This window comes from Anas acuta, chromosome 1, assembly GCF_963932015.1.
Source record: "Anas acuta chromosome 1, bAnaAcu1.1, whole genome shotgun sequence".
Classification (NCBI taxonomy): Eukaryota; Metazoa; Chordata; class Aves; order Anseriformes; family Anatidae; genus Anas; species Anas acuta.
Window position 1 is genome coordinate 81964452 of NC_088979.1, and position 21183 is coordinate 81985634.

Here is a 21183-nt window from a genome sequence, read left to right on the forward strand (position 1 = left end):
TTGTGAGAATATTAGTCTTGGCAAAATACAGTGGGATTGAAATAGAACTGTGCATGTTGCAAGGTTGAATAAATGGCATGAAATACTGTGTGGAGAAGTTAGCATAGTTACTGTATTGCTGCTTGTCTTCACCAAGCTACACTGAACATCACTCGTGTTAGTGTGTGCAGCACTCATTTTTGTGAGACATCCTTTCTTGATCTTGTTTTAGAATCTAGAGACTCTAAAATAAGAGTCTCTGGGAAGAAACTTACGATCTGTCTTTAAGTGTTGTTGGTGGATATTAAAATAAGCATGTATTTGTAAGTGATGTTTCCTATTCTTTTTTTCCTAAAGCCAATGCATCACAGAGCCCTTATAAGAAACTTAAAGAGGCCTTATCATCTGTAGAAGCTTTTGAAAAACACTACTTAGTAAGTACAGTCTTTGCTTATTTATAGTAGTTTGGGATATTTACATTATAAACTGAATAGGGCCCAAATTTTCAAACCTGAGATGATGGTGTTAGGAACTTGGATCTGTATTTCTGTATTTTTGGCATCAAAAGTCATTGCTTACATACTGAACACACCAATGCTGATTTGTTTTACAACTGGAGCCCTGTATGGGACCCAGGTTTTAATTATGTAGATTAATATTTACAGTTATGAGGCTGGAGGTTATTTGTGGCTATATATACTTAGCTATCAAAAAAAGCCAATGTCATGGCTATCCTACTCTGCTATCTAGAATTATTTGAGTCTTCCAAAGAAGAATATTATTGCATGAATCCAACTTTCCTTCAAATGTTTTAGGCTTGCATCTTGGAATGAGTGCTACATGAGTTAAGTTGTTGTTGAATTTCTTATATAAAGTGTGGGACATCTGCAGATATTTCAGTTAGAGTTGACACAGTTTGAAACATTACAATTCTCATTGCACGTTAATTTGTACGTTTATTTTCTGACAGCTCCCTTATTGAGGAGCCATTGCAATGATATTTTGGATCTTTTTTTATAAAAGGTTATTAAATAAAACCCAAAACACCTGACTGTGACAAGAGTGTTTGTGGTTTTTTCCTTGTTTGTTTTCCTTAGAAATTTCAGAGGAAAATGATTTTATAGTTACAGTACTGCCTTTAAAGTTCTCTGGGGCAAAGCTGGATGAAAATTAATCATTTTTTTTAATGTGAAATGCTACTCCATTTTTTACAAAGTTGTTATTTAAAGCAAGTCCTAACCAATTTGTTCTGAAGATGCCAGATTTCACATACATGCGTTGTTTCTTTGCGACTTGTTGGATATGTGGACTAAGATTTCTCAGAATAGATGGCTGTGCTTATCTTTTCAGTTCCAGCTTGCACCCTAAGATCTCTGCTATATTAAGCAGTATCTTCCTAAATTTAAGAAACCAAGTGGGGTCTGCAGAGGTTGCAAGTGAAAGAACTGCTTATCCTGTTTGTATTTCTGAATGTGCTTTTACACATCAGAAATTCAGATTAGTAGAGATCAGATCTACATAGAAAATCTTTTGCAGTGTTTGTTGCATAAATACATACAATTTACATGTAACTTTGTTTTGTCCATGTATTCAGTGGAGAACGCGGAATTAATTAAAATTTCCATACACAACTAAGATGACTTATTTGCATTTAAAATTTTCATGAGCTTGGAAAGTAAAATTCAGCTCTTCAGAAATGTTGAAAGCAAGAAATGATGAGCTTTTATTACCAGAAAAGGATGGTTTTGTTTCATTCAATGTCTAGTCTAACGCGACAACTTTGGAATCTTTTGTAAGACTGTTAGATCTTCTACAAACATGTTGTCCTGTACCTTAATTTTGGGTGAATGTTACTTTTCATTTATTTAGTTTGGTGTCCAAAACCTCTCAGTTCACACTGGTTGGTTAAGGAGTGAACCGATCGAGTTTATTGTAATGTGCTGTTTTGTGTTCTTTAATGAGACTAAGAGAATGCATGGGTGATTTTTTTTTTCTCTCTTTGGGCTCTGGTTAAGAAACATCACAAACAGGTTAAGAAAAGTTTTGGGAAATCCATTTTAGGTTGTTTTTCTGCCCCATAGAATAGACACTTTCCTGCAGATACTCTATTAAAAAAAAACAGGTATTTGAAAGTTCTTAAGTTATCTCTTTTGATGACTAAAGTCGATCTTACTATGCTAACTGAAGGACAATGAGTTGCTGTAGAAGAGGCTGCTGGTTTGTAAATGTGGTAGGAAATGTCTTTATGTCCAGTGATGATTAGATATTGGAGAAATAATTTTGATGGTGCTATACAGCATGTTTTGGTACAGGGAAAGACCTTTCTCACAAAATTTGCAGTTATTACAAGCTTAGGGCAAGTTAAGGAAAGTGGCCTGCAGACATTGTGGCTGCATTAAAATTAAGCTTAAAGATGACTGAGAAACTTCAAGTCAGGATTGTGTAGCTTCAAGCAGAGTTCCTTTAAGGCATGCTTGGGAAAGTAATTATTCCAATTGTAGGTTAGCATTTTGCATTTAACTTGATGGCATTATCTGCAGCTTTAGTGAAAGAATCATGTATTGTACGTAGCTTTATTTATTTTTGAAATATTAGTTGTGAGTCTTTAGAATAAACTCTAATATTTTGCTAAATGTTACACCGTGATGTATCCTGGAATGATGCATATACTATGCTCTCATGTAATAAAAGCAACATGGGCTATAGTCCCCAAGAAACAGGTGCTTTCAAAAAACACAGGAGGATACATGTGCATTTTCTTGAGTATTTTCTCTGTTTTTGAATTGTCTCATCTTATTTTTAATACGCTTATTTTCTTCTGCAACTTATAACATGGGTATGTTGCAAACCTCTCAAAAGTGTGTCTTGGGGGCAATAAGAAATCTAAAAAGCGACTTGTTCTGGTAATTTTGTTGTAGTAACTTAGTTACTGGTTATGACTTCATGTGAAATATCAGGTAGCTGCTAAAAATGCACAGCTTATAATATCTTCTTGTCTTTTAAACAGGATCTGTCCCATGCCACCATTGAAATGTACACCAATATTGGACGAATTCGCTCAGCTAAGCTTGTTGGAAAGGACTTGGCAGAGTTTTATATGTAAATGAAAGCTTGAATATAATACTTGAGGAAAATAACCTGTATTTCAAAAGGAATTTTAAAAAGTATTTTTATTGCAAACATACCCTAAATTTTGCCCTGTTTTTTTTTTGTTTGTTTTTTTTGTTTTTTTGTTTTTTTTTTTTGGGGGGGGGGGAAGGAACAGGGGAAGGCAAGGGGAAGATGAGAACCCTGGCAATCTTTTTATTTTGGACCCTAATTCTCACCTCATTTTAGTACTCCTACCTTAACTTTTCTCTGTTCTTTATCTTGATGTTCTGCTAAGGAGGAAAGGGTTAGGAGGAAGATATAACCTTGCAAATACTGTAGCCTACTTTCTAACATGATTTCTGATTTGCTTCAAAATGTACGTTCTTCTTAAACATACACAGACACACTTATGTACATATATACTTAAAAGCCAGAAAATACGTTCTTTCAAGAGTTACCAGTTTTAATTTTAATTTTTTTTAATGAAGGTTTTCATTACAAAATGTTTAGTTTCCCCCTCTGTGAAACTTTATGATTTCATTCCTAGTTTCTAAATATATTTTCTGTGTTTATCTCTGGCTCTTCACTAGAAGACCCTTCTGTGTTGGTTTTCTGTCTTTAATCTTCAAGAATTTGGGAGTACTGATTGTTTTTGTTTGTTTCTTTGTTTCTTGGGTGCTCTTATCTTTGGGCATGCTTCTCATCCAGGTTCAGTAAACCAGTCTGAACTTCTTGCCTACAACAGATTCTCTTAAATTAAATTTCCTAAGTTAATTAATTTTCACCTGAGGGCATAGCATCAGATTTAAAGACTACCATGGAACTGTTATGCAGTGATAAAATGATACTTTCATTAAGGCATTTTCCTGCTCTAAACTTGTTGAGCAAGCATAATTTTAGTTACCTGTCAGAAGTCTGAAATGGCTTTATCATGAAAATACATTTATGGGCATTATGTTTGCCTCACTTGCTCTGATTTGTGATAGATTTGTGTATGAGGTCTCATTGACATGGTATGTTTAGACTCATTGCAGTTCTGCATGCTTAAATGACTTGCAGAAAGGTAGGGCAAGACGTTGAGCTGGTACTAGCAAAATGAAACGTTCTGCTGCATTTTGTTCTGCATTCATATAGTGTATTCCCCATGACCACTTTTTTAAAAAAATGTGTAGACACTGGCCACAAAGACACTTGTATCACTCTGTATTCATTTGTTTATTTTTAAAGGAGGAAGAAAGGTCCACAGAAGGCAGAGATCTACCTTCAAGGAGCACTGAAAACTTACCTGTCTGAGGGCTGGGCACTGCTTGTCACGCATACAAGAAAACAGTTAGCAGAATGTCAGAAACACCTCGGGCAAATGGAAAAGTATCCTCTAAAAGACGGAGCCAAAAAATCAAGACTGGATAAAATTGTATTTCTTGTTTTTCAGGTTTTGGACCCTTCTTTTTGAACTAGACTTAAACAACATAAATGTCTGTCCCTTTTTGAAAATTGTTAAATCACTTTTAAACGCTCTTATTTTTTTTCTGCTTCTCTGCATGTGGCATTCAGAAAACCTGAGCTAGGAATATTGCAGCCTTCTGCACTTACATGAGCCTTTGTGCGTCCTCAGCACTCAGAAGTGCAAGGAATGCCTTATAATGTAACGTAGTATGGTAAATGGGGCTGTAACAGCTAGCTGCTTCTTGACAGAGTAAACTGGAAAGTAAACAAAAATACTCTGGTTGTTTCATTCTAAATGTGCAAATTCTAAATGCAACAAGCTGGGTCTTAACTTGCATTAAAAATTGCAATAAAAGATCCTTTTAATGCTCATTGATCTTTTTAGGTAGGAGTTGGGGGGGAGGTTTGCACAAGTTTATAGATCTGTAAAAACTAGAGATTCTGCAATGATCTCAGGTGACAGTCCATCTTCCATTGTTTCTTTTCTAATGGAGGCATGTGGTGATGATGAAGGCAGGTCTTATACTAAACGAGTAGAAAGGCAGTACTTGAACTGTTATTTTCAGTCAAATTTGAGAATGTAATGAAATATACGACCTCCTCTTTCCTTAACTTTGTTAGTTATCTTCAAACAAGCAGTCTTTTAGCTAGTGATAACCACTTAACAGAAGACGAACGCAAAAGCTTTTGCCAAGAAATACTAGATTTTGCCAATCAGCAAGAAGAGAATCAAGGTAAGTCTGGTTCTTAAATACATAAAACTTAAGCTGCTCTAATCTGGTCTTTCCCTAAAAGTAGACTAAAAAACTTTTTCTGTTTCATTTCATTACCTTGTGTATGACTTCAGAAGCAACATGGCTCTTTTTCCTGTCATCTTCAGAGCATTTATAAAACTTTTGAAATAATTAAGGCTATTCAGTGATGAAAGGGTAATTAAAGTTTTCATTTCATTTTGAGGCCACTTTTGTTTCACCTTGCCCATCTGTCTGCTTTGCTTTTATTTCACCTTACCTGTTTGTCTGCTTTGGCAGCTCATAATTTCCCTTGTATTGTTTTTTTCAATTGCTACTTAACTTTGACTCTGCATTGCTGGCATACAGATGACAGCTCTGTGATGATACTTTGTTTTCTGATGTGAGATTTGTTGCCACCCACTTGCTGCTTATTATTTTGACCATACCACCTTCTATTTTTATACATTCCTTTGCTTCATTGATATCTCTGAAATTGGTCAAAATCCACACTTTCTGTAGATCTAAGACTTAATTTTTATGCAGAAGTTTTTCTCGATGAATGGATATATCATATGCTATTATAGACATGCTTCTTAATTAAGTTTTGGTACTGCCTTCAGTGCCTTTTTTTTTTTTTTTTAAATCTAAAAAAGTAAAAGACCCTTATCTGATAAAGCTGATGACTCAAGGCATTAATCTGATTTGTTAGTTTATTAGGCTTGTGTTTGCTCTTTATTTATGCGCTCTGGGAATTTTGCCACTTTGTTACTGTGCTCATCTATGACAATTTATGTAGTATTGAAATGTTAAACTTCCTCTTAGATATTATCTCTTCACTTAGTTGTCTCAATAGCTTAAGGAGTAGTAAAATTGTAGTAGATGAATTGTTAGAAAATAAATCCCAGCATCTTAAATCTTATTTCTATGCAAGATAAAATATGAATGTATTGGTTTGTGAAATACTGAATGAAATGAGAAGGATTTCATTGTGAAAAGTTGATCACTTTGATTCTTGGGACTTAAATTTTTGAGGGGGGGAGAATGTTGATCTCCAGCAACATACGAAGATAATACAATTCCTGATTTTTGGTTTTGTTTGTTTTGTGCCTTTTCAGGTCAGAAGATTATATTGCCTATGCACTCCTTTGCACAGTTAAAAACTCTGCATTTTGACCCTCCGAATGCTGTTGTCCATGTGGGTGGGAAGTTGTCTATTAAGTTGACTTTGCTGAGCCAAATGCCCATCCCTGTCCAAGTGGATCAGATTGCTATTCATGTTCACTTCAGCATTGAGAAGAATAATTACAGGAAAACAGCTGAGTGGCTCACTAAGCACAAAACCTCCAATGGTGTTATCAGCTTTCCAAATGAGGTGGTAGGATTTCCTTTGTCAAGAAACAACCTGCCAGCGCTCGAGCTCTATGAAATGTATGAACGAAGTCCCTCGGATAACTCTTTGAACACAGCGGGAATTATCTGCAAAAATGTGCACATGCTACTACGAAGGCAAGAGAGCAGCAGTTCTCTGGATATGCCCTCAGGGGTGACGTTGGAAGATGGAGCTCACATGTTAAAGTGTCACAACTTGATACTGGAACCAGGGGTCAACAAAATAACGTTCAGTACTCAGGTATGCTTTTACAGTTGAGTGAACATAACACTCATGGAAGAACTAAAAGCAGTGTTTGAGGAAGAGCAGAGTGCTGGCAAGTGGTACGTGTATTCCTGTTACAGTTTGCCATCCCCCTTGTGGCTGCCTTTTCATTGCTCTAGACCATAATTTCCCTTTAAAGAGGGCTGTTGTTTTTGTGCCAAAATGTACTGGTGACTCTCCTATTAGTAATCGTGAGTCAGCCTTCCAAAACTTAAACATCTTGATTATTGCTGCCAAAAATTAAACTGAGGAATTCATATGCAGGATAATGTGCTGTTCATCAAGTCTGCCTTTGCCGATAAGCTTATTCAGAATAATGTTAAAAATATTTTGACGGGACTGCATTTTCTAGCTTTCAATAAGTGACTGTGTGGTTAAATTTGTTTACTAGCCTGTCCTTCAGTATAGAAGGTGGTAGAATATTTTTTCATTTAGTGGATATAGTAAACATCCTACTTGCAAAAAGTATGACAAAGTTAAGCTCAGCTTCAAATATTGGAATTTAGAAGATGTCAGAATTAAAATGCCCCATTATTTATCTTAATCATGCAATGAATGAGAAAGGACACAACATAAAGAACATCAGGATTCTCTGTTTACTCCTGCAAATTTAGTTTCCTGTAGCACCTGCGAAAATAGGATCCCTATCTAAATGCCACCCTCAGAAACTGGCTCGCAGTCCTGTTTCTGCCATAGAGCATTGTGAAACTCCTCCAGTTCCTCACTTACACATCCTTCTAAGCCAGATTCATACTTGGAGCAATCCATTTTTCCCTCCTTGTTTTCCTCCATCAAGCTAAGTAGTCTGAGTAATTGCTGAAGTATTTAAGGATAGTAGTGCTCATCATCTCTTCATGTTTCATTACTACTCGTGCTAGATGGCATGGTACCCAAGGCCTGCTGATTTCTACCTAGTAATCCTGGTGGTTTTGGTGTTTTGTTTGTTTATTATTTATTTTCTTTTGATGGGGTGGGGATGGGTAATTTTTTGTGGTGTGTGTGTCTCTGTGGTGGGGTGCTGGTTTTCTGTATGTTCTGTTAATTTGTTTTTAAATACTTAATTCATTTTGTGACCTCTTACTTTTCTGCTCTGTGGTTCACTGATTTCTTTACTGTTGTTGCTTAATGAAACGAGGAAAGGCATTTCCCTCCCAGCTTAGCTCTAGCCAGCAAAATGCTAAGCCTTCTCAAAACCAAGGCTTCACCATCTCTTTGAAGTTCCCGAGGTAGGAGCCTCTGGCCTCATTCTGTTCCTTGGTTTATCTCTAAATACCATCTCCCTCACCTCTGTAATTCTTCACAGGGAAATATTTAGTGGAGTTCAATGCTACCATAATGAACACCAGTGTAGAGAAAGTTTGTGTCAGAAAACACAGAAATTCAGCGTAGCACCTGCATGATTAATGAGAGATAGGGAAACAGAATGAGGAATGGAACAGCTGCTCCATAGCTGCTTGGTTTTCTGAACAGTATCTGATCTGCATACTGGAAAGGGTATGGATGCTCTGAAGAAAGGAGTCTTGCAGTCATACGTGGTATGACCCCCCCCCCCCCAAAAAAAAAAAACAAAAAGTAATTTTGAAATGAGTATCTATGTGCTTTCTTTTGATGACCAAAATTTGATAGCTTAACAGAGCTGGCCAGGTAGTTTCTTTAGCAGTTTATGTAGAACTGATTTCAGGTGAAGGAGCCTTAAGGAAAGCCATTAGAGACTGATCTGAGCCGGCACGTTGGCACAGTAGGAACTGGAAGCAATCTGAAGCCACAGAAGAAGAGATATGGATGAGAAGCTAGATATAGATCTACTTTAATATTACCTTGTTCTGCATGCTATTGTAGAATGGACAGCCTTATGCTGATAATTTTTCCCAACTATTTTTCCAGCCTTTCTTTCTTGAAGGAACTTCTCATGGGAAAGCTGCTCAGTATGAATCCTACTTAACTTTATGAAGTTGTTCAAAGCATGACTTACCTGCCCTGAAAGGGAAAATGGGAATGTATTCTGACTTTGGACAGTATGTTACCACACACCACGATGAAAACTTCTCTAGATTTGAGCTGTAGTATTTAACACTTTTTTTTTTTTTAATCCCTGTGACATTTTTTGTTTGTAATTTTTGTTAGTACAGTAGTGCTTAATTGCACTACTTTTGCAGAACGAGGCATGACACTACTCCTAAGATGCAAAGGGAGAATTATTCTTTCTTTAAATTTCAAACTTATTAATGTTATGTCAATTGATGGTAATCTTCCACATGATTCCTTTCAGTGTATTTCCTCCAGCTTTAAGAGATCAGAAAGCATTATCAAAGTTCCTCAGACCAGTGTGTTCATCCCATGTTGAGGTTTTAAGTATGCATGTATTACAAAAGACTTCAATCGTGCTTCTCTGTTTGTAAAATAATGAAGGGATAAAATTTAGTGACTGTATTGTCTAAATGCATAGTACTGATTTTTCAGCCAGGATTTGCTTTGTAGATAACTGTGTAAATGAGGTTTGAATGTTAAGTCACTGCAGCTTATCTGCATAATTCTTGATCCTACTCTTTAGATTTAATTCTACCACCCGGCATCAATATGCATTGTATGAGTTACACTTCGTAAAATGGCACATGGAAACATCTCCTATTCCCTAGTGGTAGTAGCTGAGAGCAAACACAATCAGGAATAAATATACTTGCAGATAATAGTGCTACAGCTTTGCTTTTTATAACGTTCTGTAAAAACATGTAGAGTCACATTATACAGGGCAATGGAAGAGTTTGAAATTAAATACGTATTACTTTTCTGTAAGCATTCATGAGCTGGGTGTGGGTGTGTGAAGTCAATAGCTTACACTGAAGGCTTGTATAAATGGTGTAGGATTTTATGAATGTTAGCCAAATAAGTGCTTTACTACTTGGTAAATATAATTTCAGTACTTAAATGAATTTTAATGTATGTGGCATGGGGAGGGGAGTAAGGAGAGGAGCAAAATGCATTCCCAAATAACAATTTGATGATGTAGCTATCGTGTTAGGTATTCTGATTCCTGGTACATGTTATGTTTTCTCTTGACTCAGTCAGCATTCTGCAACTTATATCCTAATGAGGGGAAAGGTTCACCTTTTGTGAAAATCTTAGCACTTGGAGGGTGATTCTGTTGGTTTGTTCATAATTTACAAATGCTGATAGAAATGAGCTCAAAAAATACTTGTCCTTAGTAGAGGACAAGTTTGTTCTAGAAGTACTTCCTAAACTGAAAATGCCATTCGTATGTTTTCTTCAAAGGCCAAGGAACCCGGTACGTACACACTCAGGCAACTGTGCACTTCAGTGGGAAAAGTACAGTTTGTCCTTCTTCACATTTATCCAATTGTGCAGTATGATGTATATTCTCAGGAGCCCCAGCTAAAAGTGGAACCATTGACTGGTAGGTGCAAGTGTTACGCTGAAGTTGTTTCATTAAATTCTGTTATACTCTCATTGGAACTAGACTAAGTGTTTTGTCTTGATTTTTTTTTTTTTTCAGAATTATATTGCTTTACTCTTGGTTCTGAGCTAGCAGTCTGAAATTAAATCTCATTTTTCAAACTATTGATCAAGTATGATGTCAGTGATGGCTAGTTTCTCAACAGCTAATTTCAGAACTTGGCTCAAATTTGAACACGTAGTGTCACGTAGATGTTAGGTTTGATTTGAGTTCCCACATGGATTAGGAGAACTGAATAGTTAATTTTTTTAATTGACTGAACAGATCGGTTAGTTCTGTGACGCTGCAGCCTCTGGTATTTAAGAAGTACATCGTAAGAATTGGGTTTCTCTGCTGGAGACAATATAAAGTTATTAGAATTAATACTGAATTTCATCCATTGGTTTCATGGATGGCTGAGCATTACTTGTTGTAGACTTTATATTAGTTTATAAGCTGAAGTTAATAGTGATTTTATTTTCAGGCTACTAACTGAGGCAATCGAGTTAATATGCATTTGCACTATCATCTCAGTTACAGGGGTTGCAATATGTGGTGAGGGAAGGCCAGGCATATTGGGGAGAGGGGAATTACTCAAATTAGCTACTGATGAAATTTGATAGTTCTGATTCAGATATTTGAGTCTCTGTGGGTGTGCTGGCATTTTTATCTTGATTATTTAAATGTAGCTTGTGTGTATGACTGGCACCATAGATGCAAAAATATAAAGCTGTTTACAACCTGGAGAACTTTGCAAAAAGCTTAGTACGTTCTTTGGGATTGTATCTTTTACTGAATTCTGTGCTGCCATAGCTAAGTGCTGTATAAGTCAGCTGACCAAAACCTAGGTCAGACACACAGCATGGAGAAACAGGTAGTTTCAGTTTGAGTGACCAAACCCACTCTGTTTTGGATGGCTTAACACTGTATAACACAAAAACCCAAACTTTTAAATTACCCAAAAACGTGTGACAAATTGCTTGGATGTGTTACTAGCAAATGTTACGAGCGCATTGTAACCATCTCCTAATGAGTTCTGGAATCTATTAACAATTTCTGCTTTCTTCTTCAGATAGCCTTTTGGCTGGTATTCCACAGAAGGTGAAATTCACAGTGACTACTGGTCATTACAGCATGAAGAATGGGGATGCTCTGCAGCTCAGTAACGCTGATGCCATGCCTATTCTGTACCATCCCGAGAGCAAGGCAGTGATCTATTCCAACACCAGGGGTAAGTGATAAAATAAAAATCTTTGAATAGCGGAAAATTTAGAAACCCTGAAGTAAAGCTTTAAGAACAATTACACTGATTTTCAGTAGGTGTTATTAAGATCAATTTTAGTGACTTGCAACTCAGTATTTCAGTGCAGAAAAGTCTTAAACTTCCACCCTCAAAGTAGTACTATGAACTTTTCAGCAAGTATAGCTGGATAACTTTTTCTTTCATAGATGAAATTCAGTAGGTATAGAGAAATAGCTGCATCCTTTATGATTTCCAAACGTGTTGTGGTGAGCTTATACTGTGTAGGCTGTGCAGACATCACATTTTTATTGTGAAGTAATCTAAGTTTTTACTTAGTGCTCTGTGTAAACGAAACATTTCCTGTAGCCAGTGTACATTTAAACACACGACATCAAAGGTTTTGTTTTTCTCTCCTGAACTTGGATGCTGTTTTGTCTCCTTGGTTGCTCAAATACAAATAACTTTTACGTGAATGAGGAGAATGGTCTTAAGAGACATAACAAAATTAAGGTGAAAATAAGCTATACAGATGCACCCCGTGTGTAGTATTAAACATCCATGATGAATGCTGACTAAGAATACTGATGTGTGTGTTTTCAGTAAATTGTAAGTTTGTTTGAGATAAAAATGGATTATGAGACTAAGGAGGTGCAGTACTTTGTGAAAACTTAAGTGTGTGTCATACGATAGACTCAGGTAGCTCTTTAGCTAACTAGAAGCTTGTTACCAAGCCATCCTCTTAGTTCTTTCTTGAACATTGGAAGGGACTGACACACAGCAAGTGGTGGTTACCGTCCTGCAGTTTGAGAAGGATACAGCATTGCAATTGAGAAGTTGTGAACAGCAGTGGCATTTAAGATGTGTGGATTATAGTTAATATGAGAAGTGTACTAGGGAGTTACATACATGGTTTCTCCTTGTTTCTGAAAACATGAAGGTCTTGCTAGGAAATGGTTGTGGTACCATGTATTTTTAATAACAGAAAACAGCCTACAAAGCTAACTTTTCTTAATTACAACTTAAAATGAAAATCAGGAAGGGATGAATGTCTTAAAATCACTTTTCTCCCCATTCTACACAACTACAGAGAAGATCTCAGAATCTTCATTAAAGATTCAGTCTTCTGAAAAGATTACAAGCATCAGTTTGCCAGTGGCTCCTGCATATCATGTGATAGAATTTGAACTAGAAGTCATGTATTTACCATCAGCCACAGAATCTGCAGTGGAGAGAGAAAATGCTACGAATAAAGAAGTTCACAGAAAAAACAAAGAGAAGCAGAAACAGGACAACTGTATGGCTACTGTTGATCAAAAAGTAAGATGACATTTAACACTTTCATTATGAAATCTTCATCACAGGGGCATGAACTCCACAAAATATGAGTGGTGGTAGCGGCAGGAAAAACTGCCTGCATTTGACTAACTTTCCCTTGTAACATTTAGAATGATTTTTGTATTTACATTATAAATGTAAAGAATATATAAGCAGAAATAGACCCTGTTTACTGTGTGCCCAGCTGTTGCAATTGTTTGAGTTTTAATATTCTGATAGTCTCAGTTTTTATAGGAAGAATGATACTTGTGTCTTCAGGAAAGGTAGCATGGTGGTCTTTAAATCTTCCCTTCTGGCTCACGGAAAAGATATTTCTTCCACTTGCAAATCATATATCCTTGTATGTGAATAGCAGGGTAAAAAGGAATAGCTACAGACTAGCATTACTAAAACGTAATGTGACAAAAGATACTTTTTTGCCCTCTCCTTCCCTTCATATACAAATATGTTCCTAAAAGTACATGCTTTAGAGTTGGAAGAATGGCAGCCTAACTTCAAGACGAACTCATTAGTTAAGTATGCTGCTTAAAGTTGAAACATACTCATTTAATACATTCTAAAATATTTTAAGCTTATATTTTATTAAAGTACTATAAAGATATTTCACTAATAGTTCTTACAGCAATATATTTAATATTGACCTTTTACCAGATTATTGTATTAAGATGCTATTGATATTGTCACTGTTCTTTATCTTTTTTTTTTCTATGCTCTATTTATACTATATATCTACTGAATATATGAGTTTCTCCAGGAAAAGCTTCTTCAAGATTTCATACCCTGGTCAGGGGAAAGAAAAAAAAAAAAAGCAAAAGACAGTTTTTCTCAGATTAGCTCTTAACATGCTGATTTTTTTTTCCCCTTCTGAATGAATTAGATGTAGACACTTGCTGAGCAAAGATTTGTTTTGAAATGAGGAGAAACATCAAATCGTTATATCAAAGACCATTACAAATAAAAACTTTGTTCCCTTTTTCCTTTAGGTAACCATTGATTGTCCTTGGTCAATTTACTCCACTATTATTGCATTAACATTCTGCATACCTTTTAATGCCAAGCATTCCTTATTGTCAGCTGGCAAACGGTAATGTACTCATTAAATATTTATTGTTTCTTCTTAGAAAACAGAGTTGGAGTTTCATAAGTAATATTTATGGCTGGCCTTTTTTTTTTTTGAAATTGGGCTTCTGTTCTGCACAGCTTTGCACCGAATGTTTGCATATTTTCTCTAGTGCTCTGTCATAACAATTTAATCAGTTTTCAGTTATTTCAGTTGTATGGTTTCAGTTACTCTGGAAATAAGACCAAAAGAGAAACGAAGCTAGCTAAATTCTGTGTAGTTATTTGTTTTTATTTAATAAGACAGAGGGTGTTTTACAGCCTCATTTCTACAGGTTAATAAATACTGAGAAAAGACTGCAAGAAAGAAATACAACTGCATTTATGTTTTTGTATGAGCTGTGCACTTTGACAGCAATTTTATGGACAAGTACTCTTTTAAGTGTAAATGTTCAAATATGGTAGCAAATTAAACAAACTGACATGTTTTTCAGGAAGTATGTTCAAGTCTGCATACAGAATTTGTCAGAACTCAGTTTCCAGCTTTCAGACAACAGCCTAAAAAATTCTGCTGACTGTACAGATTTGCAGCTGGTACCTCTGAACCCTGATTCTCAACAGGTATGGATTCTCTTTGTTTGTGAGCTTGTGACAGGAGGGTTAGATGAAACTTCTTGCTAGTAATACTAGTGCTTCTAAACATAGTTTTTCTAGTAAGGCTGATAATTGATGTTTGGTCAGATCTTTGTGGTTGTATAAGTAATTCTGATTCTTAAAGTTGCTTTGGGAGGCATTTAGATCTGCCAGATTGAATCACACATCTTAGATCTGTCAGATTGAATTGTAAAGGATAAGAGATTTTTAGGTAAGTTTTCAGACTAGTCGATTTGCTTCTTACAAAAGCAAATATCTCTTTGAAAATTTTCAGCCCTGTATGAACATGGCTAAATTGCTCATTGTTGTTGACTAGGACAAGGATGTGCAGACGTGCTTAATATCTTTATTAAATATCACTTAAGTAAGTGTGAAAAATACTATATTAGTGTTCCCTCTTGAAACATTGATTCTGACAGTGAAACATTTCTCTGCTTTTAACAATGCACATATAATTAAAAGATTTCATTAGTAGTTATTTTGGTTGCATATTTTTTCTGTTTTACTGTATACTAACCAGGTAACTTTGTTTTTATAATCTGTATTAATGCCAGAACGTACAAATGTGTGTATGTGCATGTATATTTCCATTTTTTTCCCAGAGGAAGGAAAGAGCTAATACTATAAACAATTTCTCTTGCAGGTCATATATAGTAAGCAATCAATATTCTTTGTATGGGAATTGAAGTGGACAAAAGAGCTCCCTCTCTCCTTGCAGTGCCTGTTTTCAGTCAGCTTTTGTCCAGCTACCTCTGAAAAACAGTCTCTTACCCTGAAGCCGTTCACTTATGAGTTCCAAGTGGAAAATTTTTTTGTAAGTACTTGTAAGTATATCATATGTTAACTGAATATGGTTTCCTAATATACGCAAAGGTAAGTTAAGAAATGTGTAAAGAGAAGTTTTAAAACATAATGATTGATACTTACGTAGAGCCATTGGAAATCTAGATAGTTGAATTGCAAAACTGAAGAGAAGGTAAAACCTTATGGTTACCCCTGACATGGGGGAGGGGGAGAGCAACTGTTTTGTGAATTTCTCTGATCTTGTTCCTTGTTTTGGTTTTATTCTGTGTTTTTGTTTTCCCCTCCCTGGGCTTGCGCCTGGAGAATATCCCTAGATGACTGAGCTACTTTTTCCCTGGTGACTTCAAACAGCTATCTCTAAAACAAATAGCCATTTTCAAAGATCTTTGCTATTGTAAGCATCTGAATTGTTTTTGTTTCACTTGAGATGAGCTCCTCTAATGAAATATTTAGGGTTTGCTAGGCCATTATCTTAAATGTTTCTTCTTTTCCCTTGTGGACAAATTTCTTACTCCTTTGATCAGCTAGGAAGCTTAAGCCAGGTATGACTTCCCATTAAAGGAATTCTATCAACGTTATTTAATCTCATCTCTAAATTCACTCTTGTGTTATCCTGTTTGATGTTTGGGTAAAAAGTAGCAAAATGAGACATCTTTAATTGGGTTAAATCCTTTGGTCTGTTTTTAGTGCTAGTACGTTTTCTACCTGTTTATGACAAACTGGCACTGAGGAACAAAGTATTTGTTTACCTACCAACATATCACTAGCATTTTTGGCACTTTTATCAGCATCCTTCCCTGGATCTTTTTTAAGGGAAATAAATGTGTTAAGCAATGTTTTTTTTTCCTTATTTTTTTTGTTGGTAGAAATTTAATTTTGTAGTAATTTAATTAGTTCTTTGAATAAACACTTTTACTCCGGGGATTATGCTGGTAAAAATGATGGAACAGTTCTTCTCTGTTACTTGGAATTTTGTGTGACGTGTCTAGAAAGTGAGAAGTCAAGAAACCAATAAAAGCTTGCTTCAATTATAAGGTTGGTACACATTTAGGAACATTGAACGTGTGAATAGTTAAAACATGGACGTTTTTACTTGCTGCTGGTATCAAAAATAGTTTGAATCAATTTTACTGAGCAATATAATGGAGTGAATATTATTTATAGTTGAATCTTGCATTAAGGATATGTAATGGGACATGGATGTTAAATGCAAAGTTCATACTGCTTGTTGTCCAGTTTTGTTTACATACATGTAAAATGCCTTTTTTTGCTTGATAACAGTATTTTTTTTTTCCTTACAGACATTGTACCATGTGAAAACTGAGATTTTTCCACCACTGGGGACAGAGTATTGTAAAACGGGCTCACTCTGCTCTTTGGAGGTGTCCATCACCCGACTTGTTGACCTCTCAGAGGTTGACAGAGATGAAGCATTAACAGAATCAGATGGGTATTGCACAACAAAACTTATGTATGAAGGTAAGAATATTTTTCTGAGGTATATTGACAAAATTCTCCAGTAGTTTTGTTTCAATAATGTAATCTGCTAGAGTTTCTATGACATATATTCAGGTTTTGTGGGCATGGCTCCCCTGCGTGAAGCAGTTTTCATTTAATTAGGCTGATTGTTGTGGTTTAACCCTGCTAGGCAGCTGAGTAACACACAGCTGTTTGCTCGCTCCCCCCACAGCGGAATAAGGGAGAGAAACAGAAAGGTAAAAGTGAGAAAGCTCATATTCTGAGATAAAGACAGTTTAATAGGTAAAGCAAAAGCTTCACACAAGCAAAACAAAATAAGGAATCTGTTCACTACTTGCCATCTGCATAGAGACGTTCAGGAAAGCAGGCCTTCAGCATGTGTCATGCTTGTCCTCCTTGGGAGGACAAGCGACATAACTCTGAATATACCCCCCGTCTTCTTTCTTTCCCCCAGCTTTCATTGCTGAGCATGAGACCACATGGCATGCGATATCCCTTCAGTCAGTCTGGGTCAGCTGTCCTGGCTGTGCCCCTCCCAGCTTCTTTTGTGCTCCCAGCCTCCTCACTAGCAGGGCAGCATGAGAGGCTGAAGAGTCCTTGACTCTTTTAGAGCACTGCTCACCAATGCCTAAAACATTGGTGTGTTATCAACACTACTACAATCACAAATCCAAGAACATAGCACCATGTGAACTACTATGAAGAAAATAAACAGAGCCAACATCAGGACATTAAGAATATTTTGTTTTCCTCTTTATATTCCACTTGAAGACAAATTAAATGTTGTTCAGACTGGATGGATAGTTGTTTGAGGCCCAACTATGATCCTTTTGGCATAGGGCTGTTTTCTTACTTTGCACAGCTCTTCACACACACAAGCCTGTGAGTTTTTTAAGGTATTACAAAAATACTGACTTTAAAGTGCTCTAAACTATATTAAGGATTCTCTCTTTTTTTTTTCAAAGATGATCTTTGTAGTGTTTTCTCTTTTATTTTTGCAGTTGTTGACAACAGTAGTAACTGGGCGGTCTGTGGAAAAAGTTCTGGAGTGATATCTATGCCTGTAGCAGCTCGAGCAACTCACAAAGTCCACATGGAAGTGATGCCTCTGTTTGCTGGATATCTACCCTTTCCTGATGTCAGATTATTTAAATACCTCCCTCATCATTCTGCTCACTCCATGCAACTTGATGCTGGTAAAGTTATCCCAAATACATGGCTCCTTACAGAAATGGTTCTGCTTCTTCCAGTAAAGAGGAAAGCAAGGAAATGTATTGAGCAAGTAGCCTTAGGTGTTGTTCTTACCTTAATTCACAGTTCTGATTTGAATTTATAAGATGCTGCTCTAACAGGAATATTTAATTCAGGTTCCAACTGTAATTTTTAAGGAGACATAAAAAATGCATTCTTCTCTTACTTCCTTTAAATATTACTATGCAAATTAGTTATCAGTTTATAGTCAAGTGAAAATGCATTTGATAATGAAAGCTCAAGATTAGAGGGTTGTCTGTTTACTGCATATCTACTGCATCTTTAGATTTGAAAACTTAACCCAATTTTTGTAAGGACTAAGTAGGAAATAGAAGTGCTGAAAATGTGTGGCATGTAAACCAGATTAGATCAAGAATTTAAATTACAGCAGTGACCTTGAGTCTTTGTTTGTACTGCTGAGTAGCCCCAGAGCTGTAGTTAGAACTCATTCGTGCAAGCAATTTACCATATGTCAGCAGAGCTCCAGGAACTGCTCATGTGCACTCTGCTAGCCTGTGACAGATGTGAGGTAATGCTACTTAAATTTTCTGCGTAAACCAACATAATTCATGCTGTTGAGTCTGCTGCTAATCAAAAGTGTGTAGAGCAGAGAAGAGCTCAGCAGAGAAGTTCAGTAACTCGACATGTGGTAAGTTGACTGTGTGACTCAGCTCTGGAATAATTTTGAGTTATTTAATCGCTTAATAGAATGAAATTGTGGGGTTTTGTTTTTATTTAATCGCTTAATAGAATGAAATTGTGGGTTTTTGTTTTACACAGATAGCTGGATTGAAAATGATAACCTATCTGTGGACAAGAATGTGGATGATCAAGCTGACAGCAGCAGCATAAGAAGCAGAGGCAGCTTGCATTCTACAGCTAGCGGGGAACACAAAGGTTTGCCAATGCCCCGTCTGCAATCTTTTTCATCTGGTCAGGTCTTCAACTGCAGCACGGGTATGCAAATACTTGTCATTCCCAGCAAGGACGACCATGTTCTGGAAGTCAATATCACGTGACAACTTGGTATGAAAACAAGGAAAAATAAAAACCATTAGAAACTGGATATGAAAGCACTTTAAAGGATTATGACCTGATTAGTCTTTGTTGCAACATTTTAACGCTAAGGAGACCTATGGCACTCAACATTTACCGGCCATGGAAGCACCAGACAATTGTATCAATTTAAATGTACAGTGAAGCTTGTGTCAGCTAGTTTATATTGCCACTTCAGTATGTTTTGTGTAAGCTATTGGGTTTTCTCCCTTCAGTCACATCCTGCATCTCAACACAGGGCAACAAAAACAAAAAATCCAAATATTTGGACCACTTTTTTTTTTATTTTTGTCTAGCAGCTGATAGCTTTGTTTCATGCTTCCTACATATTTTAGAATATAGGGTTGGATGACACAATTATCCAAATCTTGGATTTTTATGTAATTTACAGGCTTTTCCACACGTGCCAGAAGTACAACAAAGCATACCACAACTTGTTCATTGACTTAACAGTTGATATTCTGTTTTGTTTTGTTTTTTTTTCTTTCTTTTTTCTCATTGTTAATTCCTGTCATTGCAATCTTATATTAAACTTCCATCGTTTGCATACTTAAATGCATGGAAGAGCTACTGCTATAAACAATCTTAACTGAACAAAATTCCTTAATTTTTTTGAGGCTTTCTCCTTCACAGAGTAGACACTGTGATGTCACATATTATATGATTTTATTTTTTTGGGGGGTGGGAGGTGGGACATCCTCTTGCATAGTTCTTACCAAAGAAAGATACTGATAGAATTTAATAATAAATTATTTGGCTTATTGAGTTCCCAGATTAATTTCTTTTATTAGCATTTCTAAGTGGCTTGGTTTTCTGCCCCAATTTTTAAATTGGGGCAAAAATTTCAGTATGATGTGATACTTGAACAGTCAAACTTTCATCACGAAGGCTTAGTGTAATTATTACTGATCAGAGGCCAGACTTCTGCATTCATGAGGGAAGAAAGAGGTTGGTTTGATATAGGAAAGCTTGCAGATGTAGAATAATTGTGAAGCAAAGTTAAAACATGTAACTTAAAGAATTTCATTATTTATATCTTGAAGTGTAAATACAAAAAGTGTTTAAAAAAGAAAGTGTAATTTTTGTGAATGTTGCAAATTCACCTGTGACTGGAAAAATTACAACTCCTTCTGATGTCCTGCTTCTGATATTGAAACTTGTGCATTTAACGTGAGAATGACCTTTTCTACTTGCAGTTCTATAATGGTGCATTGTGAACAGAATCCACAGAGGAAAACTGTCCCATATCAAATATTTGTCAGTAAAGCGAAACATAAATAGTAATAAAGAGGAACTGCTCATTAGGCGACTTTGTTTGTTCTAAACTCAGGTTCTGCAAAATTATAAAGAGGAAGAAAAAATCCCTCTTTCCAAAAGAAATTGCAATTAAGTTGAAGAATGTATAAGCACCCTGCATTGGCCTATTTTTTTTTTTTAAATGATGTCTAAATAGATGTATAAGGTAGACCTGCTAGCTGAAAACGTTATTGTTATGCATCTTCTTTCTGTGAAGGAATGCCCTTTCTCTGTGGAAATCATACCCTTTTATTCTGGATAAAACCCAAAGCATCATTTAGTGTGAATGACTGCTGGGATTCTTTGACTGGAAAAGGTAACAAGTTAGTGACTTTGACACTGCAGGTATTATAATTAATTCCATTTTCATGGTTTGCTATTAAAATCATTTTTCACATTGTTCTGTAATATACTGTTAGATTAAACACATTGTACTAAGATTGTTTAATGAAATTGTAAGCGTTACAGTTCTAAATATACATGTTTTAAAAAGAAATCCACCTTCTCTGCCGCTGTGCCTCCTTTTACTTCAGCCAAAGCTACGACAAAATAGTTAAATAAATATGGGGATTCGCGAGCTTTGCGTCAGGCACGGGCAGGGCTCCCCCTTGGGCTGCTGCTCTGTGGGGTTCAGGCAGCCTGGCGCTAGTTT

At 36.1% G+C, this 21183-nt stretch overlaps 1 protein-coding gene across 1 annotated transcript in view; it reads left to right on the top strand.

Annotated features, from left to right (window-relative positions):
* Positions 1–21027, top strand: part of TRAPPC10 (trafficking protein particle complex subunit 10) — a 40382-nt gene extending 19355 nt beyond the window's left edge. Inside the window, exons 10-23 of the mRNA XM_068685522.1 lie at positions 337–413; positions 2987–3078; positions 4297–4437; positions 5137–5249; positions 6365–6879; positions 10174–10315; positions 11427–11585; positions 12685–12914; positions 13916–14016; positions 14486–14612; positions 15289–15459; positions 16751–16928; positions 17930–18124; positions 18960–21027. Of these exons, the coding sequence (XP_068541623.1) occupies positions 337–413; positions 2987–3078; positions 4297–4437; positions 5137–5249; positions 6365–6879; positions 10174–10315; positions 11427–11585; positions 12685–12914; positions 13916–14016; positions 14486–14612; positions 15289–15459; positions 16751–16928; positions 17930–18124; positions 18960–19198 (2480 nt within the window). The 3' untranslated portion in view covers positions 19199–21027. The remainder of the gene's footprint in view (positions 1–336; positions 414–2986; positions 3079–4296; positions 4438–5136; positions 5250–6364; positions 6880–10173; positions 10316–11426; positions 11586–12684; positions 12915–13915; positions 14017–14485; positions 14613–15288; positions 15460–16750; positions 16929–17929; positions 18125–18959) is intronic.
* The last annotated feature ends 156 nt before the right edge of the window (positions 21028–21183 follow it).